Here is a 26,443-nt window from a genome sequence, read left to right as displayed (position 1 = left end):
GAGTCATTGACCTAGCTCCGTCAAACTCCATCTCGTTCAATGACCGGTTGTGATTGTTACTGTTCAATTCAAGAACATTGTAATCACATATCTGTGAGCTCGAACCTAAAAGTGGCAATCTATTCATATGAAATGAGACCATATTTGAGACATCTTCCCACTGTCATTTCTCTAGCAGTGAAGATTGAGGCCATTTGCATTGCCTCATTTCATTTGTATATATTAACATTTTATGTTCGTGGTGGGCCCTCCACTCCAGCCCAGTATGTTAATGTACACAGGGTAACCACGGAAGCCCACGGAAGAACCAAGTTGCGAGTGAGGGTTGTGAGTTCGGACATATGTAATTTGCTCGGCACAGTTTGAGTGCCATGAACACAAGAAGAGGACTTTTGTCTCTTCAAGCACAGTTGTCTTTGTTTGCAGTATCTTCACATCAAAAAGGAAACCACACCTAAAATCAGAAGATGGAAGACGTGTGAGAAGGCTATGTCGCGAGGAACTACATTACACTACACATTACACTATTGGCATTTGGCAGACGCTCTTATCCAGAGCGACGTACAGTTGATTAGACTAAGCAGGAGACAATCCTCCCCTGGAGCGATGCGGGGTTAAGGGCCTTGTTCAAGGACCCAGCTGCTGTGCGGATCTTATTGTGGCTACACCGAGGATGAAACCACCGACCTTGCGCGTCCCAGTCATTTTACATTAACCACTACACTACAGGCCTGGGAACTCTGGGAATCGAAGTGTAGAATAGACCCTGTTATGGGATGGATGGCCAGAAATCAAGGAAACCGTAGATTGCCACTTTAATGGGATAGTCTTTTTATATGACAGTGTTGGCTGGATCAGGGCCCTGCAATACCCCTGTCAGACACCCATCCTTAGTAAAGACAAACACATCAGGCACAGTAGTTTCCAGTGTGTATTCACTTTAAAGGTATTCAGTAGATGAAGGCATTGTTCACATATATATATATACTTTGTTTAAATTAAGACGTATCACAGACAGACTGTATCGGAAGGAAGATACACGTACAGGTGAGATAGATAAAGGGGATTTGTCGAGTGGGCGCGATTAGCTCTGTGATTGGTTTTCGGGTTTCTGTGACGAGACGGCAACACTCCGCTAACGACTACGCCACGCGAGGAAGCGCTCTCCGCCGCCAATGAGAAGTGCCGTAGGAACACTGTCAGCGGTACAGTCTCACACATACACACTTGAGTACAGGGCTACCCTACACACACAAGTACAGGGCTACCTGTATACACACACACACACGATTATAGGGCTACCCATATACACACAAGTACAGGGCTACCTGAATGCACACACAGGATTATAGGGATACCCATATACGCGCGCCACACACACACACACACACACACACTTGAGTAGAGGACTACCCTACACACAGACAAGTACAGGGCTACCTGTATACACACACGTATAGGGCTACCCTACACACGCACACAGGAGTACAGAGGTACCCTACACACAGAGGAGTACAGGGGTACCCCACACACACACACACACACATACAGGAGTACAGAGGTGACCCTGAGGTACCCTACAAACACAAACACACACACACATACAGGAGTACAGAGGTACCCTACACACAGACAGGAGTACAGGTGTACCCCACCCACACACACACATATACAGGAGTACAGAGGTACCCTACACACACACACACACACACACACACACACACACACGCACTGCCACGTGGGACAGGAGCACGCTCAGTTCACAGTGTGTCTGCGGTCACAGGGGATTCTGCGTTCCCGGGGGGCTACGGACGGAAGCGCCACAGGTGAGGTCGTAGAAGATCTGGCCCCAGTCACGCCCTTCCTCCCTCCTCCTCTTCCTCAGCGTGCGTTGCTCAGCTGGGTGTAGACGTGCTCCAGGATCTGAGAGTAGGCCTGGTCCTTGGGGGCGTGGCCACTCAGGGAACCCTGGGAGTGACAGATTGACAGGTGACAGGTGGTAAGACACAATCGTGCTGACAACCCAGTGAGCAAAAAGCCAGAATATAGATGTCTTAAAGGGAGGGGTTTCGACATAAACAGACTAATTTAGCCACAATTTAGGCTTCATCTGGGTAAAGCCTGGGTATGTCCTACTTACTTACCTACTTTCTTACTGTACATTTTATTCTTCAGTGTGACATTACTGCCCTCTAATGTCAGGGATTCCAGTTACAAATAGAGGTGTGCGGATCAAATTTCTGTGAACTGTGCTTGTAAAAGATCTGCACTCAATTCAAAATGTCTCTGTTAAGATGAGACTAAAACACTGGACACTAATCTATTCCTAATGGCTGCCAAGTAAGTAAATGGCTGCTCTCAGTGATGATCACTGCATCTCACAAGTAGGGATGTATCCGTTTCTGGACTTCATGCCAACTTCTTAATTATTTAATAAACCTAGTCATTTGTAATTGATATTCTAGCTACAATTCATGAATGACATCTGAAGACTGATCCCGTGTCCAAACATGAAAGGTGGTGTAATATACTCTTAAACCAGCATGAGCATGAATTTAGCAAATGTAACTGGTGACAATAAAAACCTGAATACACACTGGCCCTGCAGGAGTGGAATTGGCCAAACCTGGGGCCTGTATCATGAAGCAGGATTAGGTAACCAATTAACTGCACAAAAAAAACCCCAGTAACTCCCAAAACCCTCCCAAATCTGGAACATGGACTGAAGTAAAAATAGCTATTCCAGGTTTAGTGCAGTTATCCAGCTAGCTCAGTAATCCTACTTTGTGATACAGGCCCCTGGTTGACGTGGCTGAAAACTGACCTTTATCTTGTCCAGCACAGTGGTGTCGGGGCTCCACAGCTGACCGAACTGAACCAGGTCTGGAGCGCCCCTGTAGAACTCCACCAGCAGCATCTGCAGCCAATCAAGAGACAGACACAGTAACCCAACAGCCAATCACAGCTGAAGGTCTGAAGCCGGGCCGTTAATCGGAGAAAGGGGAGGGACTGAACATGAACATTTCTTGACCATGACCATCGATGCTCTCAAAGCAAAACAAAAGAGAAGAGCCAGGAAGTGGAGTGAGAGTTTATCACAGTGATGGAGGGAATATCTTACCATCTCATTGAGTACATCGCTGGTGAGGAAGTTGTCCTGAACGTAGGTCACCTCCACCGCCACAGGAATGCCGTAGTCGTTGGGCCGTTGCTGAAGGAGAAGAGTCAAGACTAGTTTAAGACTAGTTTCTCAGGAGCCGAATCCGAAATGGTCCACTAGGTCCTACATTGTGGGCTAACTAGGTTGTCCACCTTTGGTCGAAATTGGCTGACACCCTAATTAGTCCACTATAGGTAACTAGTGGACTGTTTTGAACACAGCCAGGGCTTATCCAGCAGTCTTATCCAGACCTGTCAGAATCCCACAGTACTCACCTCCGGGGGCGGGACCACCCAGAAAGGCGTTATAGTCGAAGCCACACCCTGGTTGCCATGGTAATAGGGGCCTAAAAAAAGCAAGAGGGAGAGACCAGTTAAGGGCTGCGCTCAGGATTAGAAAAATGTATCAAGACTATCGACAAACTATAACTTTACTCCTCTGCAGGAGTGTCATAATTCTATTACAGTACTCAATCTTTTAGCCCTCTTGTGGTACTTTGTATTTTAATCTACGACTGTTGTATTTGTATTTATCTTGGTACTGTAGTTGCTTATCCTTGTTACTTATTGACTTGACCTATTTACCACCTGGACTAGACTTAATGTTCATGGCTGTAGACACTGATCCTTTGTGAATTGTACCTTATCCAACCTGTTCCGTAGTTCTAATGACCTTCGGTATGTACTTATTGTAAGTCACTCTGGGGATAAAAGTGTCTGCTAAATAAAAGGTAAAGTAGTAAGCTGTGGATAAGAATGTCATTAATGGCACTTGACATTTGAATGAATACCTAAAATGTTCAGTATGATGGTCCGTGAGAATGTAAATGCTGACACACCTTTTCTGTAACCGTTTCATTACTGAAGAACTGTGTGTACAAGACAGCAAATGTCCGCGGCAAACTATGTTTCCGGCAAATAGTTAGTGTTGAAGGATTTGAAATAAATATTCCATTTAGTTTTCCACAAACGCTGTTTTAATACAAATAAATGCGACCTATGTCTAACAATGCCAGCTAGCTGATTCGTCGATTACCTGTGATTTTTTTTTTTTAAGGTAAGAACAAATATAATGCAATTTAATCAATGAAATAACAGCCAAATAATTGTCAACTTTTGTTCTCTCTGTTTTCCCCATCGGCATCCATTTGTTTGCGACGCTGACATCATTACCTTTTCAAACTCTTTCAGACGTTTGTGGCGAACAGTAAAACATTTGAATATGTTTGCGGGTGCAATTCATTCACAGACAAGTGTTGATGCTCACTAGCGACCCTTCTAGTCAATTGTGTGCCTGCAGTCTGCGTGCTAAAGCTACACATGAAGTGTCTTCCTCAAGTCTGTGAGAGCTGAAGAGAAGCAGTTGTTTGACACTGAATTTCTAAGGAGAGACCTGTAAATGATAGTTGAGGTTACAACAGGTTACAGCTCACCCTCTATAGCAGAGTTCCTCTCGAGATTTCTTCCCTTTATGGAGTTTTTTTCTTGCCACTAGCATCTTGTAGATGACAGATCTCTGTAATGCCTTATACTTTTTTTTTTTGATTTGATGATAATATGTGTTGCAGCCATTTTGTTTCAGGCACACTGACCGCAGATTATGCCCATGCAAAACCTGCAGCCCACCAGAACCTGGGTTAGTGCATGATAATGTGTGCTGCGGCCATTTTGTTTCATTGACCGCAGATGATGCCCAGGCAGGGCTGGAAGCCCACAAGAACCCGGGTTAGTACATGATAATGTGTGTGGCTGCCATTTTGTTTCACTGACCGCAGATGATGCCCAGGCAGGGCTGGAAGCCCACCAGAACCCGGGTTAGTACATGATAATGTGTGTGGCTGCCATTTTGTTTCACTGACCGCAGATGATGCCCAGGCAGGGCTGGAAGCCGTTGTTGCTGCCCTGCAGACGCAGCTGGTGGTCCATCTGGGAGTCGATGTCCTGCAGGGACGGGAGGGCGGGGCCGCGGGGGTGGCTGTGGTACCAGCCGACCAATGAGAGTCCCCGCATGAACAGGTTCTGACAGATCTGCAAAGCCATCGCACTGGTAAGGCAAGTTTTTTTGGGTGGAGTTGCAGCAAGCGTGTTTGAACCAATCAAAACCATGTGTTTCCATCAACAAAACACAGTGGCCCAGATCAGTGATAATATCATATCATATCATATCAAGGTCAACCTGGTCATGGTCACAGTACTGTAGTTCATTGGCTAACATCTGATTGGTTTACCTCCTCCTCAACAGCAGGGGCAGAATCTCTGTCGGCCAATCGCGTGCGACACGGGAAGGCCCTCAGAACTGTCAGCACTGGAGGAAAGACGGGAAAACACCATGTTGATAAAAGTGGTAAACAAGCCCCTAGTTCTCTGAGTAGGATAATAAGTGGTCCATTTCTCTCTGAACACTGTATATACACTGCTCTCCCCTGGACACTGTCTGTACACGTGCACTGCCCCTCCCCTGAACACTGTCTGCACACGTGCACTGCTCTCCCGTGAACACTGCCTGCACACATGCACTGCTCTCCCCTGAACACGGTCTGCACACGTGCACTGCTCTCCCCTGAACACTGTCTACACACGTGCACTGCTCTCCCCTGAACACTGTCTGTACACATGCACTGCTCTCCCCTGAACACTGTCTGTACACATGCACTGCTCTCCCCTGAACACTGCCTGCACACGTGCACTGCTCTCCCCTGAACACTGTCTGTACACATGCACTGCTCTCCCCTGAACACTGCCTGCACACGTGCACTGCTGTCCCCCGAACACTACCTGAACACGTGCACTGCTCTCCCCTGAACACTGCCTGAACACGTGCACTGCTCTCCCCTGAACACTGCACACGTGCACTGCTCTCCCCTGAACACTGCCTGCACACGTGCACTGCTCTCCCCTGAACACTGCCTGCGTTTCACACTCACACTGTGTGTTTGTGTCCCAGCGACCTCCCAGGTACCCCACCACCTCACTGCTGGTCAGGTGACAGTGGAAATCCTGAGAGAGAAACGGAGAGAGAGGGAGAGAAGAAAGATGGGTTTAGAAAAAGAGGCAGGAACGGTGTCAGAGAAATTAGAAAATGCATAAACAAGGGAAGGAGAGGGTAGAGAAAAGAAGACGAACAGTGAATCGAAAGAATAAATGAATGAGAAAAGGGGCGGAGGGAGAGGAAGACAGAAAGAGTGAGTGGGAAGGGCAGAAGAAAGAGAGAGTCTAATCAGTTATCACACAGTAGTCCCGTTTGTACTTTTTACCTTCTTCCACGCCCCCGTTATTCCCGTTTACCCCCCTGCACCCCCCCCAGCTCACCATGAGCAGCAGTACGTTGCTGGACACGGCCACGTTGAAGGGCTGGAAGCGGTTAATGGCGGAGAACGCCGACAGCTCCACCAGGGTGTGTGGGTCCCTGCAGGGTACAGCGCCGTTAGCGTTAGCGCCTTACCGCGCGCACAATCCACTATCGGCTCCAACCGGCCAAACTCGGAGCAACGGACAGAGCCTGCTGGGCTGAAGATAATGACACATGAATGTGTGTGCTGCTATGAGTGTGATGTCCCTCCACACACACACACACGCACTCACGCACGCATGCACGCACACACACACACGCGACATGAATGAGTGAAGTTCCCTCTCCCCACACACACACACACACACACACACACACACACACACACTGACCTTGCTGAATCCCTGGTTCCCAGAGTGCAGTACCTCACAGGCACTCGTTCTCTGTCCCCTCTCCTCTGGACCAGACTGATCTCTGCAACATACAACACGTCACATACAACACGTCTTGTCACTCACATACACCACGTCACATACAACATGTCTTGTCACTCACATACACCACGTCACATACAACACGTCTTGTCACTCACATACACCACGTCACATACAACATGTCTTGTCACTCACATACACCACGTCACATACAACACATCTTGTCACTCACATACACCACGTCACATACAACATGTCTTGTCACTCACATACACCACGTCACATACAACACATCTTGTCACTCACATACACCACGTCACATACAACACATCTTGTCACTCACATACACCACGTCACATACAACAGATCATGTCATTCAGATACAACAAGTCACATACAACAGGTCATATCACTCACATACACCACGTCCCATTAGGCATGCCACGTCAATCACATACAACACGCCACTCCATTCACATACAACACGCCACGTCCTTCATACAACACATGTAACAGAGCGTGATTCGCACACAAGTCACTGTCCATCCTTCCTCTGGGGAGTACAAACCTGTCTGGCCAAGGTTCAGGATCGATCCTCTTTTCACTGACTGTCATTGCCAAAGCCACACTTTATCTACCGTGTAACCACATTCACTAATAAAACACATATTTTACAAAGTGTTCCCAGTTTTCCAGGAAATCCGTTTCTAAACACTGTAGTGTGCTTTGCTTCAACATTGCCAGCTCTTGGTGTCTTTAGGAGAGTGCTCAACTCATATGTATTAACAGTGAATCTTTTTAGTATCTATTCCTCCAACGGGTAGCAATTGAAATTGCACTTCCCTCTAGGGTCTTTCAGCGCACTTATCCCTGCCTATGGGTATGCACTTTGTTGTATGTCACTCTGGATAAGAGCGTCTGCCAAATGCCAATAATGTAATGTAATGTAATGTTCAGTAGGGTAGTTTTGTTGTTGTTGGCATGACTATGTTTAATGTTCAGTAGGGTAGTTTTGTTGTTGGTATGACTATGTTTAATGTTCAGTAGGGTAGTTTTGTTGTTGTTGGTATGACTATGTTTAATGTTCAGTAGGGTAGTTTTGTTGTTGTTGGTATGACTATGTTCAATGTTCAGTAGGGTAGTTTTGTTGTTGTTGGTATGACTATGTTTAATGTTCAGTAGGGTAGTTTTGTTGTTGTTGGTATGACTGTACATCCTCCCTTGAGGGAATTCCTGCACTTGGCAGCTGGGTTTGAACTGTAAGTCTCTCTGGACACGAGCATCTGCTAAATGATGCTAAAGTAAATAACAAAATGGCTTTTCTCCATGGTCTGTTGCTGCAGCGGTAATTAACCGGAAAACAAAGCAGAACTGCGCGTTGGTCTATCACTGATGCAGTGGCTTGCTGTAGTTTTGGCAGTCACACAAAATGGACAATGGATCCGCAGTTCTCTACAGAAACATAGAGGAAGTGACATAAATCTCATGAGCTCTCAAAAAGGATGTGTTAATATCTAGCACTTTTTCTCTAACTACTTTTGGGTTACTTTCTAAATATTTTGTGTCAAAGTTACTACTTTTGTGAAACAAATACACAATTTATGTGTTACAAAGGGAGACTTTTTAACAAGACTTTTTGTTGAAAGTCACAGAAAATGTGTTGTACTTAAGGACAAGCTTAAAAGGTGCTTCTGCAATAAGACATATACGAGTGAAATGGATCTTTTGGGAAATCTTTGAAGGGGCGAGGAGTTTTTAAAGCGTCTGTTTTGTGAGTGTGTGCCTGGGTTATGGGGTGGAACCGGAAATCTCATCTTTCTATTGTCCTTTAGCCTTGTGTCCCTCTTTGACCTGTCGACACTCCTCCCGTTTCCCTGCGTATCCCGCTGTTCCCGACGCCTGTGCACAAGCGGGAATATGGATGGGAAATGACTCCGGAAACGATGAATTCATGCATCACGGACCTCAGAAAAAAGACCGGTTTCATCACAAGCTGCAGGTATGAAATCGTATTTCACTGCATTCAGGGCTATTTATACTTGCTGAATGCTCGTATTTCTTATCGTATTGTTCTTCCACTTTTAGAGTCTTGCTGACAGTGATAATGTATAGTTTTTATTATAGTTTTTTTGGGTAAGCACTTCTGGGCTGCAAATGCTGCGTGAAAGGTGCTCTATAAACAAAGTTTATTGTATTATCGTATTTCATTTCCATTTTGTTTTGTTTGTGGCGGCTGCGGTGGTACTAAGGGCTCTGTTCACGCATGTGGTTTTCCCGTTTGATTGATTTGCAGACTGCAGCAGAGGCAGGGTACTTGGGTTATAAGGGCACAACTGAGTATGCTAGTTTAGTTTACTTTAAAAAGGCTGTTCAATTTCAGAAAATTTAGTGTACAAATACCGTCCGGATTAAATACTTGTTTCTGTTTTTTCGATAAGTATTTTCACAAGAGTACTATTGATGAAGTCGAGTCAACACGCAAACACCGATGCCTACAGGAAATGTAAATACCGGTGACCCTTCGACTGCATTTAAATCTATGTGGTTTCTTTGGTTACGGTACATTGTTAAAACTGACCCCACACTGTTTACGGAAGCTTAATGCTGCGCCGACTGTATCGGAGTGTAAACTACAGTATGCTTAGAATAGTATGGTGGTGTATTTCTCATAGTGCCCATTGCATACTAAAAAGTATGTAGTCCATACTTTGCAGACAGTACATACTTTTAGAGCGCACAGCACTTGGGAGGCTGATTCGGACACAGCCGTGTTGAGCGCCCTCTTTCACAGTGATGGCAGGAGAGAACGTTCAGTAATATGACCAAACGCTGGTGTACTATATATTAGTACTTCCTGACCAATCAGGAAAAGCCCCCCCCCACCGTTCTCACCGTGCTGCTCGGGTTTGCCCTTCCTGTTCCTGTCCTCCGTCGGAACTGAGGCCTTCCCTTCTTCCTCTTCATCCTCCGCCATCTCCTCATCCTCCCCTTCGCTGGCCAGACTCTGGGAGGAGAGCAGCAGAGAGGGAAAGAGCTTCCTGTTAGAGAAACGCTTTCAGCTACTGCCCTCTTCTCCTTCACGCTCTCCCTCTCTTCCACTCTTCCTCCTCCTCTCCTCTCCTCCATTGCCCACTCCCTTTCCTCACCCTTTCTTTTTTCTCCTGCCCAATCTCCTCTCAAGGATTCACAAGGGGAAAAAAGTCAATACACTGACGAATAAGTACATCAGAAACAGATCATTTTTACCACTTTTCTTTTTACTTTCAAAGCTTATTTTATGCCTGTTTATCTCAATTTCCCCAGTATATCTCTGCTTTCTATATAACCTCCACAAAAAAACCTTTACTACATTATATCGTCATTTATTTAAGCACATATCTCTCTTGTATTTGAATCATCAAATAAAATTAAATGAAAATCCACTATCACCAGAACTCATCTCTTCCGTCCCTGGTCTTGGAACAATGAAGGATGGATCTGGAGAGATCTGAAGACAGACACGCTTGTATGCTGGCGTTCTGTACAGCCTGTGTACAGTGTGTGTATTGATTTATTTAATGATTTATTTATCATTTTAAACTTGGCAACATGCCTTATCTTTCCTGGCCCATAAGGAGTGATAAAGATTGACTGATTCATTGATTCATTGACTGATTGCAGGAGAGAGCGGCACATTACATTACAGTTGTTTAGCTGATGCTTTTATCCAAACTGACTAACAGCTGATTAGACTAAGCAGGGGCCAGTCCCCCCTGGAGCAGTGTGGCATTAAGGGCCCAACAGCTGACTACAATGGGGCTTGAGCCTTAGTCTCTCAACCTAGGGGAGGGCAATTCCTGGAGGGCCGGAAGTTTTTATTTCCACCAGTTACCCTGGCTAAAAGAGCTAATTGGCAGTACACACCAACACTGGTTCACTCGTAGATTAGATCACGGTAAAACTTTTGGTCTTGAGGGGCACAGTGTCTGCAGGTATCTGTGCTACACCACCTGATTTCACTCATTATTCTACCTTCTTGGCTCAGATGATACGCTGATGAGTGAGATCAGGTGGTGTAGCGCACGGTAAGAGCAGATACCTGCAGACACTGTGGTCGTTGAGTAGCGCTTCACAAGGCTATAGGCCACCCCCTGCCCCTCCCCCTCTCCCCCCTCCCCTCCTCACCATCTCTCAGCTGCGCTGGTACTTGTGCAGCCAGCTGGCTTTGTACTGCCCCAGCACCCACCCCCCCAGCTGGTATTCTACTGCCCCAGCTCCCCCACCCCCCAGCTGGTATTCTACTGCCCCAGCTCCCCCACCCCCCCAGCTGGTATTCTACTGCCCCAGCTCCCACCCCCCAGCTGGTATTCTACTGCCCCAGCTCCCCCACCCCCCGGCTGGTTCTGTACTGCCCCAGCTCTCCCACCCCCCAGCTGGTATTCTACTGCCCCAGCTCCCAACCCCCAGCTGGTATTCTACTGCCCCAGCTCCCCCACCCCCCAGCTGGTTCTGTACTGCCCCAGCTCCCCCACCCCCCCGGCCCCTCTCTCACCATCTCCCCGCTGGGCTGGTACTTGTGCAGCCAGCTGGTCTTGTACTGCACCAGCTTCTGCCCCCGGTAGCGCACCGAGGCCCAGCCGCAGCCCGACTTCTTGGCGGGGTTGACCAGCCGCTTGCAGTGCGTGGCCCAGGCGCTGGGGGAGTTAAAGATCTGCCCCGTCTCCACCCAGCGGATCTTCCCGTCGCACAGGAGGTCCCCCACAAACTTCTTACCCTACGGGTGGGGGCAGTAGGAGGGGGGAGGGGGGTATTAATAGGTGGGGGGCAGAAAGTGTAACGCTAGCTTTAATGTGGCTACTGTGTGCGTGTGTTAGAGAAGATGTTCCTAACTGCAAGAGAATGACAATTTCGATGTAGTATTTGATACATGACATTGCTTGGGATAGTTTTTTTTTCGTTTTTTTTGTGTTTTTCAATCTTGTTTTTGGGGTTTTAAGTTGCTGGTAAATTGTGCAGATCAGAGAGTGTGTGGCTCTGCACACACTGTAGATATTACTCAAAAGCACAGGCACACTGAGTGAGTCAGGGTTAGTGGAGTGTGAAGAGCCAATGGATCACTTAGCAACAGGGTGGAGAGGTACGGATAGAGGGACCGATGAGGGAAAAGGAGGAGAGATGGAGAGAAGAACAGAGGGACGGAGAGACAGGGAGTTGGGAGAGATGAAAGGAGAGATAGAGAGAGATGGAGAGAGGGACAGGGAGATGGACATGGAGGGAGTGAAGGAGGGACAGATAGAGGGAAATGGAGAGACTGGAGGCAGAGATGGAGGGTGATGGAGGGAGACGGAGGGAAATACCGAGCGAGATGGAAAGAGAAATAAAGGGAGATTGAAAGAGACAGAGTGAGAGATCGAGGGAGATTTAGGAACAGAGTGGAAGATTGAGGGAGAGACGGAGAGAGACAGAGGAAGATGCAGGCAGGGATAGAGGGAGGTGGAGGGAGGGAGATTGAGGCAGGGAGAGACTGAGGGAGATGGAAGCAGAGATAGAGGGAGAGTGAGATAGAGATGGTGTAGATGCAGACTGACGGAGAGAGACAGAGGGAGACTGAGGCAGAGATACACTGACGGAGAGAGCCAGCAGTACCAGGTAGTGTATGGACAGCACGCTGATAGAGGGAGAGGGGGTAAAGGCAGAGAGACAGGGGAGAGACAGGAGAGAGACAGGAGAGAGGCAGGAGAGAGGCAGCAGAGAGACAGGAGAGAGGCAGGAGAGAGGCAGCAGAGAGACAGGAGAGAGACAGGAGAGAGGCAGGAGAGAGACAGGAGAGAGACAGGAGAGAGGCAGGAGAGAGGCAGGAGAGACAGCAGAGAGACAGCAGAGAGACAGGAGAGAGGCAGGAGAGAGACAGGAGAGAGACAGGAGAGAGACAGGAGAGAGACAGGAGAGAGGCAACAGAGAGGCAACAGAGAGACAGCAGAGAGACAGCAGAGAGGCAGGAGAGAGACAGGAGAGAGGAGGCAGTACCAGGTAGTGAATGGACAGCACGCCGTCCCCGGGCTCCACCAGCCCGTCCTTCAGCAGCACGCGCAGGGTGATGCCCCTCCTGGTGAGCAGGGAGCCGCGGCCGGGGGCGGCCCGGGAGTCCACCTCCTCCCCCCCGCTCAGCTCCTCCTCCTCCTCCTCCCCTCCCTCCTCCACCACCGCGGGGGGCGAGGGCGGCTCCGAGCCTGGGAAATATACACACGCGCACGCACACACACACATGCACGCACACACACGCACACACACGCACGCACGCACGCACACACACACACGCATACACATCCACACACACACGGACGCACGCACGCACACACACACACACACATACACATCCACACACACACACACACACACACACACACATACACATCCACACACACACACACACATACACACACACACGCGCATACAAACACACATCCACACACACACGCATACACACATGCGTACACATACACACACGCGCATACAAACACACATCCACACACACACACACACACATACACATCCACACACACACACGCATACACACACATACACACACACGCGCATACAAACACACATCCACACACACACGCATACACACATGCGTACACATACACACACGCGCATACAAACACACATCCACACACACACATACACACATACACATATGCGCACACATGCAAACAAATACACACACACACACACACACACACACATACATACACACGCGCACACATACACACACGCACGCACGTACAAACGCAAGAACGCATTCGGACCCACACAGGTGCACGCACACATGCAGACACACAAATAATAGGAGGGAGAGTCAATTTGATTTATACTGATTCTGATACCCCTTCAAAGTGTTTAAATTACATTTTATCATGAAAAATGGCACATATTAAGGACTTCTTAGGCCAAAATAAATCGTTCATCATCCGCATAAGAAATATTAGATACTTGTTCCCAAAAATGTTTTCCCAAAAGTTAATATGTAGTTCATATTTCCTTTTGGTCAATATGATCATATGATCAGTGTCATATCAAAGTTTCAAAAGAACACTTTATTATAAATTTTATTTCATAAACCACAACTACTAGCCTAAGAGCAAACTTGCATGACTGTCATCTCAGATGAATTAACCTAATTTGTTACTATGGGGCCTTTACTCAAGGTTTTGTGTTATTAATATTAATTATTAATTATACTATATATAATATTAATAATATGAATTATAATTTTACATTCCACTTATATAATATCTATATACTTTACTGAGTATGCAAGCTATGGAAAGCCAGGCTCACCAGAAATAATTTATATCAAAAATAAATAAATGGACGCAGTAATGGACATCTACAAATGTGAAAAAATGAGAAAGAAAACAATAGCTTGCTGGAATGGCGAATCAATGCTCCACACCAAAACTGATGCAGTGAAATCCAATGAAATTAATTTAAAACTAATATTAAAGTACATTATATATTATAAGGTGTTTGTTGGTGATGTTACCAATGGCATAATTACCATTAATAATGTCATTATTAATACCACTGATAATAATAATTTTAAATAATGTTTCATGGTAAGCAGCCAGACAGCCAGCCTGACGGTCACCATTTGCTCTCAGACCGCGAGGCCTGTGCATGATTAATTTCACACGGTGTTTAATAAAATTAAAAATCACTATTTTATTCATTTTTTTCTCTTTTTAAAATCTCACCCATTTTCCGGTGTTCCTCGCCGTGTATCTCTGTTCCGAGAAAGATTCCTTGCTGAGGACTATACTGCAGAGTTGAGTTCTTTTAATGCATACTATTAGCTTACCAGCTAGCTGGCTATTATTGAAAAGCATAAAATGAAGGCGTCTGTGTCTTCTGTTTCCTTGTTGTGTTGCTTTAATGTCAATTCTCCTCCCCTTTCTCTCTCACTCTCGTCCTTGTCACTCTCCGTCTCTGCACTTCGGCGATGTTTTTGTTTGATTAATTAGTGTACAGCAGTGAGGTTTTAAAACATTTGTTCGTGTTAAATATTAAAACTTGCGGCAAATATATAAATAAATATCTCAATAATTAATTTGACGAGATTGTGCCTAATCTTCAGTTTATCTGTTCAGTTTCCGGCGGGTAGCAGCGGCAGTCGGTGCTTCCCGAATTAGCCAGCTACAGTATAGCCTGCTAGCTTGAAAGCTCGCCACTGTAACAAAATGAAAATACGATATGAATCTAAACTAAGCCTTTTTAAAATCGCATCACTAAACAACCCACAACTAACTACTCGCACATGTGGGTAGTAAGCTTCCCCCCTCTCGCTGTATATGCCTCTCTTTCGTCCTATCCCTCTTTCCCAAAGCCTCTAACTACCTCCTCCGTATCCACCCCTTCTTTTCTACAGAATTGTGACGAGCGTGTGTAAACGCTGGACACACCACCAGTCGGTGGATATTTACAGACAGTGGAGGGCGACAGATCCCTATCGCATCCCCTCTTCCTTATCTCACGGTACTTTACATCTCCTCGGAAGCCCAGCACGTGACCCACCAATCTGAATCCACGTGTTGTGTATACCACTGTATTATCACCATCAGCATGATAATATTTGTCTTTGTGGAGAGTTTGCATTATCCTAGTGTGCTGGGTGTATTCATAAGGGCGATCATAGACCCGGCGCTGTCCTGTTAGGCTGCAACGTCCTTCATCACATAATAGCACTTGAATAAATCGCCCTGAGGTGTGGCTAATGGGCAATGTCACTCTTCAATATCATAGCGCCCTCTTAAAATAAAGGCACCTTATAGTCAGGTTTAATTTACTCTTGTAGGATATAGCTGGGTCACAAACGGTTATAAATGTCCCTCTTTAATCGATCTTATAGTCTTCTGTTTAATGTTAGGCTTAGATAAGTTAATGAAGTAAAATGTTTAAGCGATGTGCTAAGTGAATATAATGCAATGTTGTGTGAGATTTCTGTTATGGTTGGCGATATATTTTTCCTGTATTTATTTAAGTTAAAGACAATGAAGTAGCCTAGTAGGAATAAACGCATCAAGACCAGTTGGGATCTTTCAGGTAAGGAAAAAAAAAACAGTAGGCCTACATACTTTAGCAGGTGATTTTTTAGCATGTTACTGAGGATAACCCCGGGGTAAGAAGTCTACCAACTAGGTAACATGCAACAGCTTGTCAAATAAATGCTTCAGTAGTTATGTTAAACCTATTTTAAGTGAGGCATAACTTTTCGACAACATTTGAATAGCCAGGTACGCTACAGTTTTGCCTGGCATGCTCCGCCCATTCTGTCATCTCGCCAATCAGTAATACCAGTGGGCGTGGCTCCCTGAAATACCTGTTGATATACAAACAAGACCAGAATTATAAGGCGTTAATGCACCCAAGGAGTGAGTAAGTCAAGTACTTTAGTTAGTCAGCAAAACCAGACAATTTATTGGCTATTACTAGACTATTGGACGCGTGGCAGTCTTTATTATTGTCTTGGCAAAACAGTGAGTAGAGAAACTTTTTTGTAGCCTAATGGAAATGTATTGATATGCTATTTGTGTTATTTCCTTGTTATAGTAAAAAAAAAAAAATTATGACAGATTTTTGCCGTACGTTTAGAAATATATCTTTACTTAACCGAAACATTTGACTTTGACAACAGGTGACACATTACCACCACATTTGAAAACGCCAAAAGACGAGGCTGCTCCACTTCTACTGGTTTCGCGGGATATCTCTGATCGGCAGAAGACAGGAAAAATATTTTTTGTGTGTGCTGAGTTAGCCATTATCCCATTCCTAAAGTCTTCAAATCGTATGGCTGGCCAACCAAAGCGCATGCGAGCGAAAGCGCAGCTGCCACCGTGTTACTATGAGGGATACCTTGAAAAGAGATCACCTAACGAAAAGGTAAACCATTTATTTTTATATAATCTAGCCGAATGCTTTTTCCGATAAACACCGTCCATGTGATCTTGTTTATTGCTTGTTAAAACTGAGTTAAGGGAGGAGTAATAGTTATATCTTAACTGGACATGTAGGTCAGACATCAGGATAATTTCTTTTAAAGCTATTCTGCATTTATAACCGTATCTACATGATTGTATGCATTGCATTGCTGCCACACGATTGGCTGATTAGATAATCGCATGAATGATAAAATAAAGTGTAATAAAGTAAAAATGTTCCTAAAGTGCTCGTGAGTGTATATTTCCAGTGTGCCAAAATGAGCTCAGGGCTGCATGTATGTAACAGTACTGAGAGGGCGGTCCGGGGGGTGCGGGGGTACGGTCGGAAAATGGCTTGGGACTCGGGACAGGTACCCCACCTCTCAGAGGGGAACCTAACGAAAGATAGGCAGTTAGCAAAGCACTATGGGTAGCAGATAGACAGGGACACACACTAAAATGTGTATTCAGCCCAAGAGTTACTGGTCTCTAATTAAGACTCAGATTTATTTGTTATGCTAATCATATTCGCTGCTGTCTGGTTCTTTCAGTGTTGAGCTCTGCCATCTTGTTGTTCTGGTGGGATGGGGTGGGGGGGTTCAACTGTGCTTGAATCAGCTTAAGCCATATGCATTTCAGCAAGGTCGTAAGAGCATCCACAGTTTGCGGTCGGAGGGGAGGCAGAGAGAAAGAGTGGAGTCTGGAGGTTTTCCACACAGACTTCAGGGGGTCTTGGTCGTGCTGTTGGGCAGGCAGGGTGGAGGTGTTTATCTCAGTGTCCTGGGACACAAAGGACCAGCTGTCTGTGAGGGTGGGGGGGTCCAGGCATAGTGAGGCTGGGGCGGGGGGGGGGGGGGGGATGGATGAAAGGACGGAGCATAGAGGGAGAAAAGGGACTGAAGTGCAGGGCATATTGGGGGTAAAGAGGGGTGCAGGTGCTGCTGTTAATGAGGGGTCACGGAGTGAACAGCTTGCATGTGGAGGGAGGGAGGGAGGGAGGGAGCGAGGGACAGAGAAGAAGAGGAGGAGGAGTGAGAAAAACCAATTCATATGCAGTATATTGGTTTCTATTATAATGTGTATTTGTTTTATAATTATAATAATTATTAGTAGTAGTATTACTATTGTAATAGCTACTAATACTATAGTATTTATAGTACTAGTAGTAATTATTTATTTTCATTGATTCATTGTTGTTGTTATTACTTTTATCATTATTGCTGTTATTACATTATATGCTTTGGCAATAGCTTTTTCAAATATGTCATGCCAATAAAGCATTTTGGAGAGAGAGAGAGAGAGAGAGAGAGAGAGAGAGAAAAAAAATCAAAACTAGATACTGAAAGCTTTCTTAGACCTGCACCTGACTAATCAGAAACCAGTCTGAGAACAAGCTATTTTTAATATACTTAAGTGCTTCCTTTCCCATATGGGACAAGGGGTAAGTCCCGTGTTTTTACATTGAAGTGTGGTGTGGTGTGGTGAGTAAGAAAGTTTTCCTGTAAAGATGTAACAAATCACATGCAGAGCAAAGCAGGTATTTTCCGGCTACATGATTGATATGCATTGAATCACCCATGAGCGGAATGAGAGAATGAGTTTTGGCCCCAGGTGCCGAGATTAGCGGAATAAAGGGAGAATGCTTGTCATCATCGAAACGCACACCTCCAAATCCACATTCCAAAAGAGATGTTCTCCAAAAAACAACACAAGACTGACACTACATGTGTATTCATTTAATGATGGGTTCTTGGTGTGGGACAGATCAACCGGTGAAAAGTTCTTTACCTGTTCTCATATGCTCATATGATTATTTTAATTATCATAGCATTGCTGTTCACTTGTACTGAGATAATGAGCAGTTCTGTTCATTATCATAGAATGCCTGTTCACCGGTGCCATGACAATTACCTACTTTGCTCATTTTTATAGCAGAATTGATTTGTAATTTTGTTCTTCTGACAGTTACAGTTAGTTAGGCTGGGTAGTTCATTCCACCACTTGTGCTGAGAGGCAGTAAATATTGCATATTCATATCTATACGCATGCAATCTTGTGTATGTTTAATATTGAATGTGCCTTAGAGGAGTATGATAATGAGGATAATTATTATGTTGGCACATACTGAATCATGAATATTGATTGATCACTTAATTTTGAATTATGTCTGCATTATCATCTCCTCCAGTAATATTGCATATCAAGCATCTGAATTACCCTCCAATTTCCCCTGTTTCTGAGCTGCATCAGAGACCACAGCCTGCTGTAGAATCGTCACGACTGTGTCGCAACATTTCCAAGCTTATCATTAACGTCTCCCAATGAACGAGAGTAGTGTTTCACCACCTGGGCATTTTTCAAGGGCAAATAATACAATACAAGCAGCGCTGCAGAAGGAAATGAACTTTCTTTTTAATCATGATACTTCCAAGAACTGGCTTGACAACTATTAATGACAGGGGGAAAAGGCTAAGAGCAGAGGAGAGGTTTTGTTTGATGTGCTGGATCATTCCAGGATGTATGTCACTGTTGTGTTTGTCCACTTATTCCTGGCTCCAGTGCCAGGGTTCGGCTGAAGAAGGGGCCTGCTGAGGGTGTGAGCCCAGTGGAGTTTGAACCCTGGCCTGAAATTCTTTGTCATTTCAGAAACAAGCACTGATTCTGCCATAAATTCTGCCATAAACATTGAAGAATGAACATGTCTATGGCAGAGCTAGCTTTGATGCCCCCGTGGATATTCAGAACTAGAAACTCACATTAGTGAGAGTCTATCACTGTTCTGGTCGAAAGAAGTGAATAGCCAGCAATTTCAATGCATGTTATTTAAAATAATAATAATATTAATAACAACTTTTCTGCAAGTTTGTTTTGGTTTTTTTTCTTCAGGCATGATTTAAAGACATTGTTTGCACACGATCTCACAATATCACCCTCACATGGTCAGCTCAAATTGCACATTTAAATAAAAGTGATCAAACTGGTTTCTAATGCAGTACTGTGATGGTGCGAGTACTGTGAAATAAAATAAAAAATTTCTGAAACCATAAATAGTGAGAGAACAGCTGAATGCCATTCAGTGAATGTGAGAGCTGGACCGCGTGCGGTTAAACTGTACTGGAGAATCACTCGGCGCGCTGACTGATAAGCGGTAGAATTGAAAGATTCTCATGACATCTGTGACATTTAAGAACATACCAGAAATGAACTGATGGTTAAAAGTTTTCACATGCCATTCTATGCTCCTGAAACCAGTTTGTTCAGTTTGTGCTAATTCTGATGGGAAGGCTCCAGACCACATTTGTTTTCTTTGTCGGTTTCCTGTCTTTTTATCTTCGTACAAATTTGGCGCCCATTTAAAAAAAAAATACACAGGACTGAACATGACCAGTTCCCACCCTTATTTGCAATCAATTTATCTGCCATTACAGCCACGTTCATGTGCGTACTGCTGATTTGGGAGAGAGTGGACAACTGTGGTTGCGTCACCACCAGCTCCTTCTGTTCACACTACCTGCTTTGGCTAAGCTTGCGTAGGGCAGAGTCAGAGGAAGACCTTTTATGTGGCCAGCGAGGCTCCCTAGAGCGAAACTGCTAACCAACTGAACTCTTCCAACCCTGGGCAACACAATCGGCAATATTCTGAGCGTTATGTACCCCGGTTCCCCTTTCCTGTGTCTTTATTTTTCTTCATTTTTTGTATTTTACATCAACGAGGCGTTTCCATCCACAGAACTGCCGCTCACTGGTTCTTTTTTGTTTTTCACACCATTCTGAGTGAACTCTACAGACTGAGAATCTGAGAATCTCGTGAGTTGGGCAGTTACAGAAATTCTCAAACTATCCCGTCTGGCACCAACAATCACGCCACGGTGGAAATCAATGCGGCGAAATGGCTCAGGCGGTAAGAGCAGTCGTCTGGCAGTCGGAGGGTTGCCGATCCCCCGCCTGGGCTGTGTCGAAGTGTCCCTGAGCAAGACACCTAACCCCTAAATGCTCCTGACGAGCTGGTCGGCGCCTTGCATGGCAGCCAATCGCCGTCGGTGTGTGAGTGTGTGTATGAATGGGTGAATGAGAAGCATCAATTGTACAGCCCTTTGGATAAAGGCGCTATGACCATTTCACCTTTTTTTCCCCATTTGGATGGTTCACGTGAACATTCACTGAAGCTCCTGGCCCGCATCTGCATGATTTTCTGCATTGGCTGATTAGATAGTTGCCTGACTATCTAATCAGCAGGTTTTCCTAATAATGTGCTCAGTGAGTGTATCTATGAAAGGGCGGGCCTGTCCACTCATGTAAAACAAATTTAATAATAATGTACCAAAACAGCTGAGTGATAGAGATGGAATGATTTAAACCAGGAAGATAGGATATCCAGGAAACTATTTGTGGTACATGAGTATCACAGGATTATCAATGATCAGTAAATAGTGAGTCATATCCTCATTCACCGTCAGGGACGTCAACTTATTTTCCTCAATCCTGTACTGGGGCATTGGCTTCCTGATCAGTCCACAGAGAGGACTGCCCCCTACTGGCCTCTCCCTATTGGGGCTTGGGGCCTACTAAGACCGTTAGCATGTACAAAACATTTTAGCGCATGTAAAACTAATGACACAACCAACGATTGGTGCAAACCCAATCATTGGTCATTATACTGGTTTTGCATGTGCTAAAAGGTTTTGCTCATACTAAAGGCTTTAGCAAATTAGGTCCCCTTGGTTTTTACAGGTCGTCTGTCCTAACCAGATTGCCCTAATTGGTGAACGATAAGAAATAAAGGTGTACCCCCCCCCTCTCTCTGTAGAATTCTCGGAAGCTGTGGACATGTCTGTGTGGGAATACCTTGTTTTTCTTCAACACCACCATGGACAGTAACGTAAGTGCAGGGGAAAGTAAGCCAAGTGCTGGGAGGGAATCTACAATCACACACCTAGAAGGCTGTAGCAAAGTCCAAACTAAAGCTCTTTCAACATCCTTCGGCAAACATACTGATACTTGTAACTTACTGTAAACTTGAAACCTTTTTCCTGCTCTCCTCTTAAAAGGCATTCTTTACATTATTATTGGTGTTTGAAATATTAGAGCTTCAGAAAGAGCGACAGCCCTCTATTTATATCCAACCATTTCGCCTGGTCTCCTTAATGTGTTTAATGTTTACCTTGTGGGTTGTTTTAAACATCTTGCCCTTGTCCTGGAATTCCAGTAACTGCAACCACTACGTGGGTAAATTTGATAAACCAACAGTAAGAAACAAAGGTTCAGATAAAGAAAAGGCAGTCAGGCCTGAGTGGTTAAGCCTGTAGCGTAGAGATTAAGGTACATGATATCCCCGGTGTACCCACGATAATATCCGCATGGCCGTTGGACCCTTGAGCAAGGCCCTGACCCCACATTGCTACGGGGGGGGATTGTCTCCTGCTTAGTCAAATCAACTGTAAGTCGCTTTGGATAAAAGCGTCAGCCAAATAATATGTAATGTATGCTGGACACAGGGCTCTCCCTCTTGACTGTGTGTGTCTGTGTCTGTGTGCGTGCGCCGTGTTGTGGCGTGTTGTGTGTGTGTGTGTGTGCATGTGTGTGTGTGTGTGTGTGTCTGTGCATCTGTTCGCATGTGTACGTGTGTGTGTGTGTGTGTGTGTGTGTGTGTGTGTGCATGCGTGTGTGTGTTTGAATACACAGTACACAGAGAAGCTGGACCTCGGTGGCTTCATCTCCCTGATGGATGATGTTACCCGCAGCTTGAAGCTGGATGCCGCGCAGTTCACCCTTCGGATGACGGACAGTGAGGTTAAATTCTCGGTGAGACAAGGCAACCTCTGACAAACCCGTAAACACCACGCATCATAACCTAAGTGGATAGGCTACAGCAGTAGAAGTCTAATAAATACCTAATAAAGTGCTCGCTGAATGTCTAACCACAAGATAACCACACATGGCTCTCCATGACCTGAATATTGGTGATTACTGATGCTACCTTCTTGTAGGAATATTTTGTTTTCATAAAGGATTAACAGCTTCTTTCATATGGGGTATTTGTCCCAGGTCTAGACTGTCACTGTGCTTACTAGCAAACTAGCTGAGCTAACCATGCTACACACAGACAGTTAAGACACTGTGAATAATTCTACAGGGACATTTTGTGCATTCTCCTAAACAGGCGGCGGCCTGTAGCGTAGTGGTTAAGGTACATGACTGGGACCCGCAAGGTCGGTGGTTCGATCCCCGGTGTAGCCATAATGCGATCCACCCTTGAGCAAGGCCCTTAACCCTGCATTGCTCCAGGGGAGGATAGTCTCCTGCTTAGTCTAATTAACTGTACGTCACTCTGGCCAAATGTAATGTAATAATGTAAACAATCCCCTGAAATATGTTTCTGAGAAAAAAACCAGTGCATGCACTTGCTCAATGTTCGTATTTGACCTGCAATGCCAAGTTTGAAAGTTTGATCCGAGTCGTGTGTGCAGTGAGCTGCCTGACATGCACCGCAGGCTATTGTTTGCATGTCTCGTTGCATGAAATGTTGTTCCTACCTAAGGAAAAATTCAAAATAAGAGAAAATTGGTGTGGCGAATCACACGTTTTAAGAGATTTAAGCCATTTGAGAACAAATCTGTTCGCCGAGTGGTTCTTGCATGAGGCCCGTTGTGCATAGACTACAGAGACACTGTGAATAGCTCACTCTCCACTTTCTCTTCCTTCTGTCTCTAGGCTCCTAGCCTGGAGGCCCGGGAACTCTGGAAGGGCTACATCTACGCTGTGGTGACGGTCAGTAATCGCCTCTAATACAGGCACACAGAAAGGCTTTGGTGTGACTTTAGGTGTAAATATTTCATGTCTACTGTCTGTCCACCAGCATCTTGGATCAATTCCATTTCAATCAGTCAATTCAGAAATTAATTGAAATTAACTGAATTAATATTAACATTGACTTTAAAGATTTGGGAAGTTCTGTATTTCTGAAATGACTGAATGTGTGTGTGTGTGTGTGTGTGCATGTGCCTGTGCCTATATGGGTGTGTGTGCATGTGCCTGTGTGGGTGTGTGTACTCACAGAGAGAAAAATAGAGGAAGAGAGAAAATAAAATTCAAATCATTCTTCAGATGATTCATATCTGATTTCCTGTCAACTTCATGACTGTCATAAAACACTATCAGTAAATCCATGGCTTCATAATTCCGATCCGGGCGTTCCCACAATCAGCAGCGCTTGTGTTTCCGAGGACCTGTGGCATTTCCCTGTGGCATTTTAGGCTTGTTTCTTTTTCAGCTGTAAGGCTATGAGTGTTTATACTGTATACATTTAATCTGTTAGACACAGTGTTCATGGAAACTCTCTCTCCCTCTCTCCCTCTCTCCCTCTCCCTCTCTCATTCTCCCTTGTTTACTGTAATTATTATCCCTGATTATTATCATTACCGTTTTCCATTAAATTGAGGAGTAATTACGCCGAGCCCTCATGGCAACATTGACGGTGTTTCCCCGCTTCTCAGCTCACGGTGCCGAGCTCTTTGAACCTGCTGCCGGGCCAGGTGCACATGCTGAGAGAGGTGATCGACGCAGAGAGGGAGAGAGCAGAGCCCCCTGCCCTCAGCTCGGCGCCCCCTGCCCTCCCCTCGGCGCCCCCTGCCCTCCCCTCGGGGCCCGGTCCGGCCCTCTACGTGCCCCTGCAGGCCGACATGCCAGCGTGAGTGTGCCCCCCCACCCAACAAACATCACTCGCTCAAACTCTGGGTTCAAGTGCGCACTTATTTCGGATTCAAATACTTTTCTGCGCTCAGTTGATCTGGCCTTGAGTCAACCGAGAGGACCACAAGATAAGATAGATAAGATAAGTTAAGATACACTTTTATTGAACCCCGTGGGGTAATTTGTCCTCTGCATTTGACCCATCCTAGTTACCTAGGAGCAGTGGGCAGCCACAGTGCAGCACCCGGGGAGCAATGTGGGGTTAAGGGCCTTGCTCAAGGGCCCAACGGCTGTGCGGATCAAGGCGGGGTTTGCACTTTTTAAGAGTGTTTATTTGAGCCAGGTCTCTGCGCTTCAGATATTTCAGGTGTGTATCTGAGCCAGGTCTCTGTGCTTCAGGTGTGTATTTGAGCCGGGTCTCTGTGCTTCAGGTGTGTATTTGAGCCAGGTCTCTGCGCTTCAGGTGTGTATCTGAGCCAGGTCTCTGTGCTTCAGGTGTGTATCTGAGCCAGGTCTCTGCGCTTCAGGTGTGTATCTGAGCCAGGTCTCTGCGCTTCAGGTGTGTATTTGAGCCAGGTCTCTGTGCTTCAGGTGTGTATTTGAGCCAGGTCTCTGCGCTTCAGGTGTGTATTTGAGCCAGGTCTCTGTGCTTCAGGTGTGTATCTGAGCCAGGTCTCTGTGCTTCAGGTGTGTATTTGAGCCGGGTCTCTGTGCCTCAGGTGTGTATCTGAGCCAGGTCTCTGCGCTTCAGGTGTGTATCTGAGCCAGGTCTCTGTGCTTCAGGTGTGTATCTGAGCCAGGTCTCTGTGCTTCAGGTGTGTATCTGAGCCAGGTCTCTGTGCTTCAGGTGTGTATCTGAGCCAGGTCTCTGTGCTTCAGGTGTGTATCTGAGCCAGGTCTCTGTGCTTCAGGTGTGTATTTGAGCCAGGTCTCTGTGCTTCAGGTGTGTATTTGAGCCAGGTCTCTGCGCTTCAGGTGTGTATCTGAGCCAGGTCGCTGCGCTTCAGGTGTGTATTTGAGCCAGGTCTCTGTGCTTCAGGTGTGTATTTGAGCCAGGTCTCTGTGCTTCAGGTGTGTATTTGAGCCGGGTGTCTGCGCTTCAGGTGTGTATTTGAGCCGGGTCTCTGCGCTTCAGGTGTGTATTTGAGCCGGGCGTCTGCTCTTCTTGAACAGGTGCTACCATAAAGTGTCGCGGACCGAGGCGGAAATTCTCCTGGAGAGGAACCAGGAGCAGGGGAACTTTCTTCTCCGGCCAGGCAGGGCCGCGGGCTCCTTGGCTATCACCACCTACCAAGACCTCAACGGGTGATTAACGCCTCCCAGCAGAGAGCACCGACAGCCACACTCTACACTCTCAAAAAGAACATGCTCACGTCCACCACACTGTTTGTGCTGCCACTTCTGTTTGTGTTATTACTTCTACATGTGTGGAGGAGAGTCATTGTTAAGTACGTGGGATTACATGAATGCAATGCTCATGAGTATAGTACAAAATGCTCATGAGTACAGTACGAAAAAAAGATATAGGAAAGGGGAATGGGGAATATAACGCTCAGAATATTTAGGCAATTGTCGATTGTGTTGCCCAGGGGTAGAAGAGTCACTTTTCAGTTGGTTTCGGAGGCACTCTCCGGGGAGCCTCGCTGAAGGTGGGGGGGGGGGGGGGGGTCCAAAACGGAAAAACGGCGAAATATTGCGGAAAAAGGTTTTTACGCGTGACTGAGGTGGCATATCAATAAAGAGAAGATGTGCAGAGTCACAAAGGGGTGCTGGCCCCAGCTGACACTGGTCTGATGGTGTAATCTTCTTGCGTCCTCCACAGGATCTTCACATAACAGTGGTGGATGGGAATTAGCATTTCTTTTGCCAACTTTATTGAAATTCGCTTCACATTTGTGAAACATTTAGATGGA

At 45.8% G+C, this 26,443-nt stretch overlaps 2 protein-coding genes across 4 annotated transcripts in view; one reads left to right on the top strand and one right to left on the bottom strand.

Annotated features, from left to right (window-relative positions):
- Positions 1-918: 918 nt before the first annotated feature.
- Positions 919-15,417, bottom strand: mpnd (MPN domain containing). Its single transcript, XM_061238789.1, has 13 exons — positions 14,619-15,417; positions 12,889-13,091; positions 11,414-11,635; positions 9,775-9,886; positions 6,841-6,922; positions 6,469-6,565; positions 6,084-6,156; positions 5,388-5,464; positions 5,019-5,187; positions 3,436-3,506; positions 3,122-3,211; positions 2,825-2,917; positions 919-1,968 (listed from the first exon to the last, which is right to left on the bottom strand). Exons 1-13 carry the CDS (start codon positions 14,620-14,622, stop codon positions 1,882-1,884), a joined length of 1,380 nt encoding a protein of 459 aa, XP_061094773.1. The 5' UTR covers positions 14,623-15,417; the 3' UTR covers positions 919-1,881.
- A 1,144-nt stretch (positions 15,418-16,561) lies between these two features.
- Positions 16,562-26,443, top strand: part of LOC133126830 (signal-transducing adaptor protein 1-like) — a 16,747-nt gene continuing 6,865 nt past the window's right edge. For all 3 annotated transcript variants that reach the window (XM_061239243.1, XM_061239242.1, XM_061239240.1), the window contains exons 1-6: positions 16,562-16,803; positions 21,649-21,720; positions 22,524-22,643; positions 23,553-23,609; positions 24,335-24,528; positions 25,704-25,835. In XM_061239243.1, coding sequence (XP_061095227.1) covers positions 16,711-16,803; positions 21,649-21,720; positions 22,524-22,643; positions 23,553-23,609; positions 24,335-24,528; positions 25,704-25,835 — 668 coding nt within the window. In that variant the 5' untranslated portion in view covers positions 16,562-16,710. The remainder of the gene's footprint in view (positions 16,804-21,648; positions 21,721-22,523; positions 22,644-23,552; positions 23,610-24,334; positions 24,529-25,703; positions 25,836-26,443) is intronic.

This window comes from Conger conger, chromosome 4 (assembly GCF_963514075.1).
Source record: "Conger conger chromosome 4, fConCon1.1, whole genome shotgun sequence".
NCBI lineage: Eukaryota > Metazoa > Chordata > Actinopteri > Anguilliformes > Congridae > Conger > Conger conger.
This window is presented reverse-complemented; position numbering and strand designations above follow the sequence as displayed.

Excerpts from the sequence above, each read along its gene's own strand:
- mpnd (XM_061238789.1), bottom strand. Across the intron at positions 5,188-5,387 it reads CCCCTGCTGTTGAGGAGGAG|ATCTGTCAGAACCTGTTCAT; the intron begins GTAAACCAATCA and ends ATGGCTTTGCAG. Across the intron at positions 1,969-2,824 it reads CTGTGCTGGACAAGATAAAG|GGTTCCCTGAGTGGCCACGC; the intron begins GTCAGTTTTCAG and ends TGTCACTCCCAG.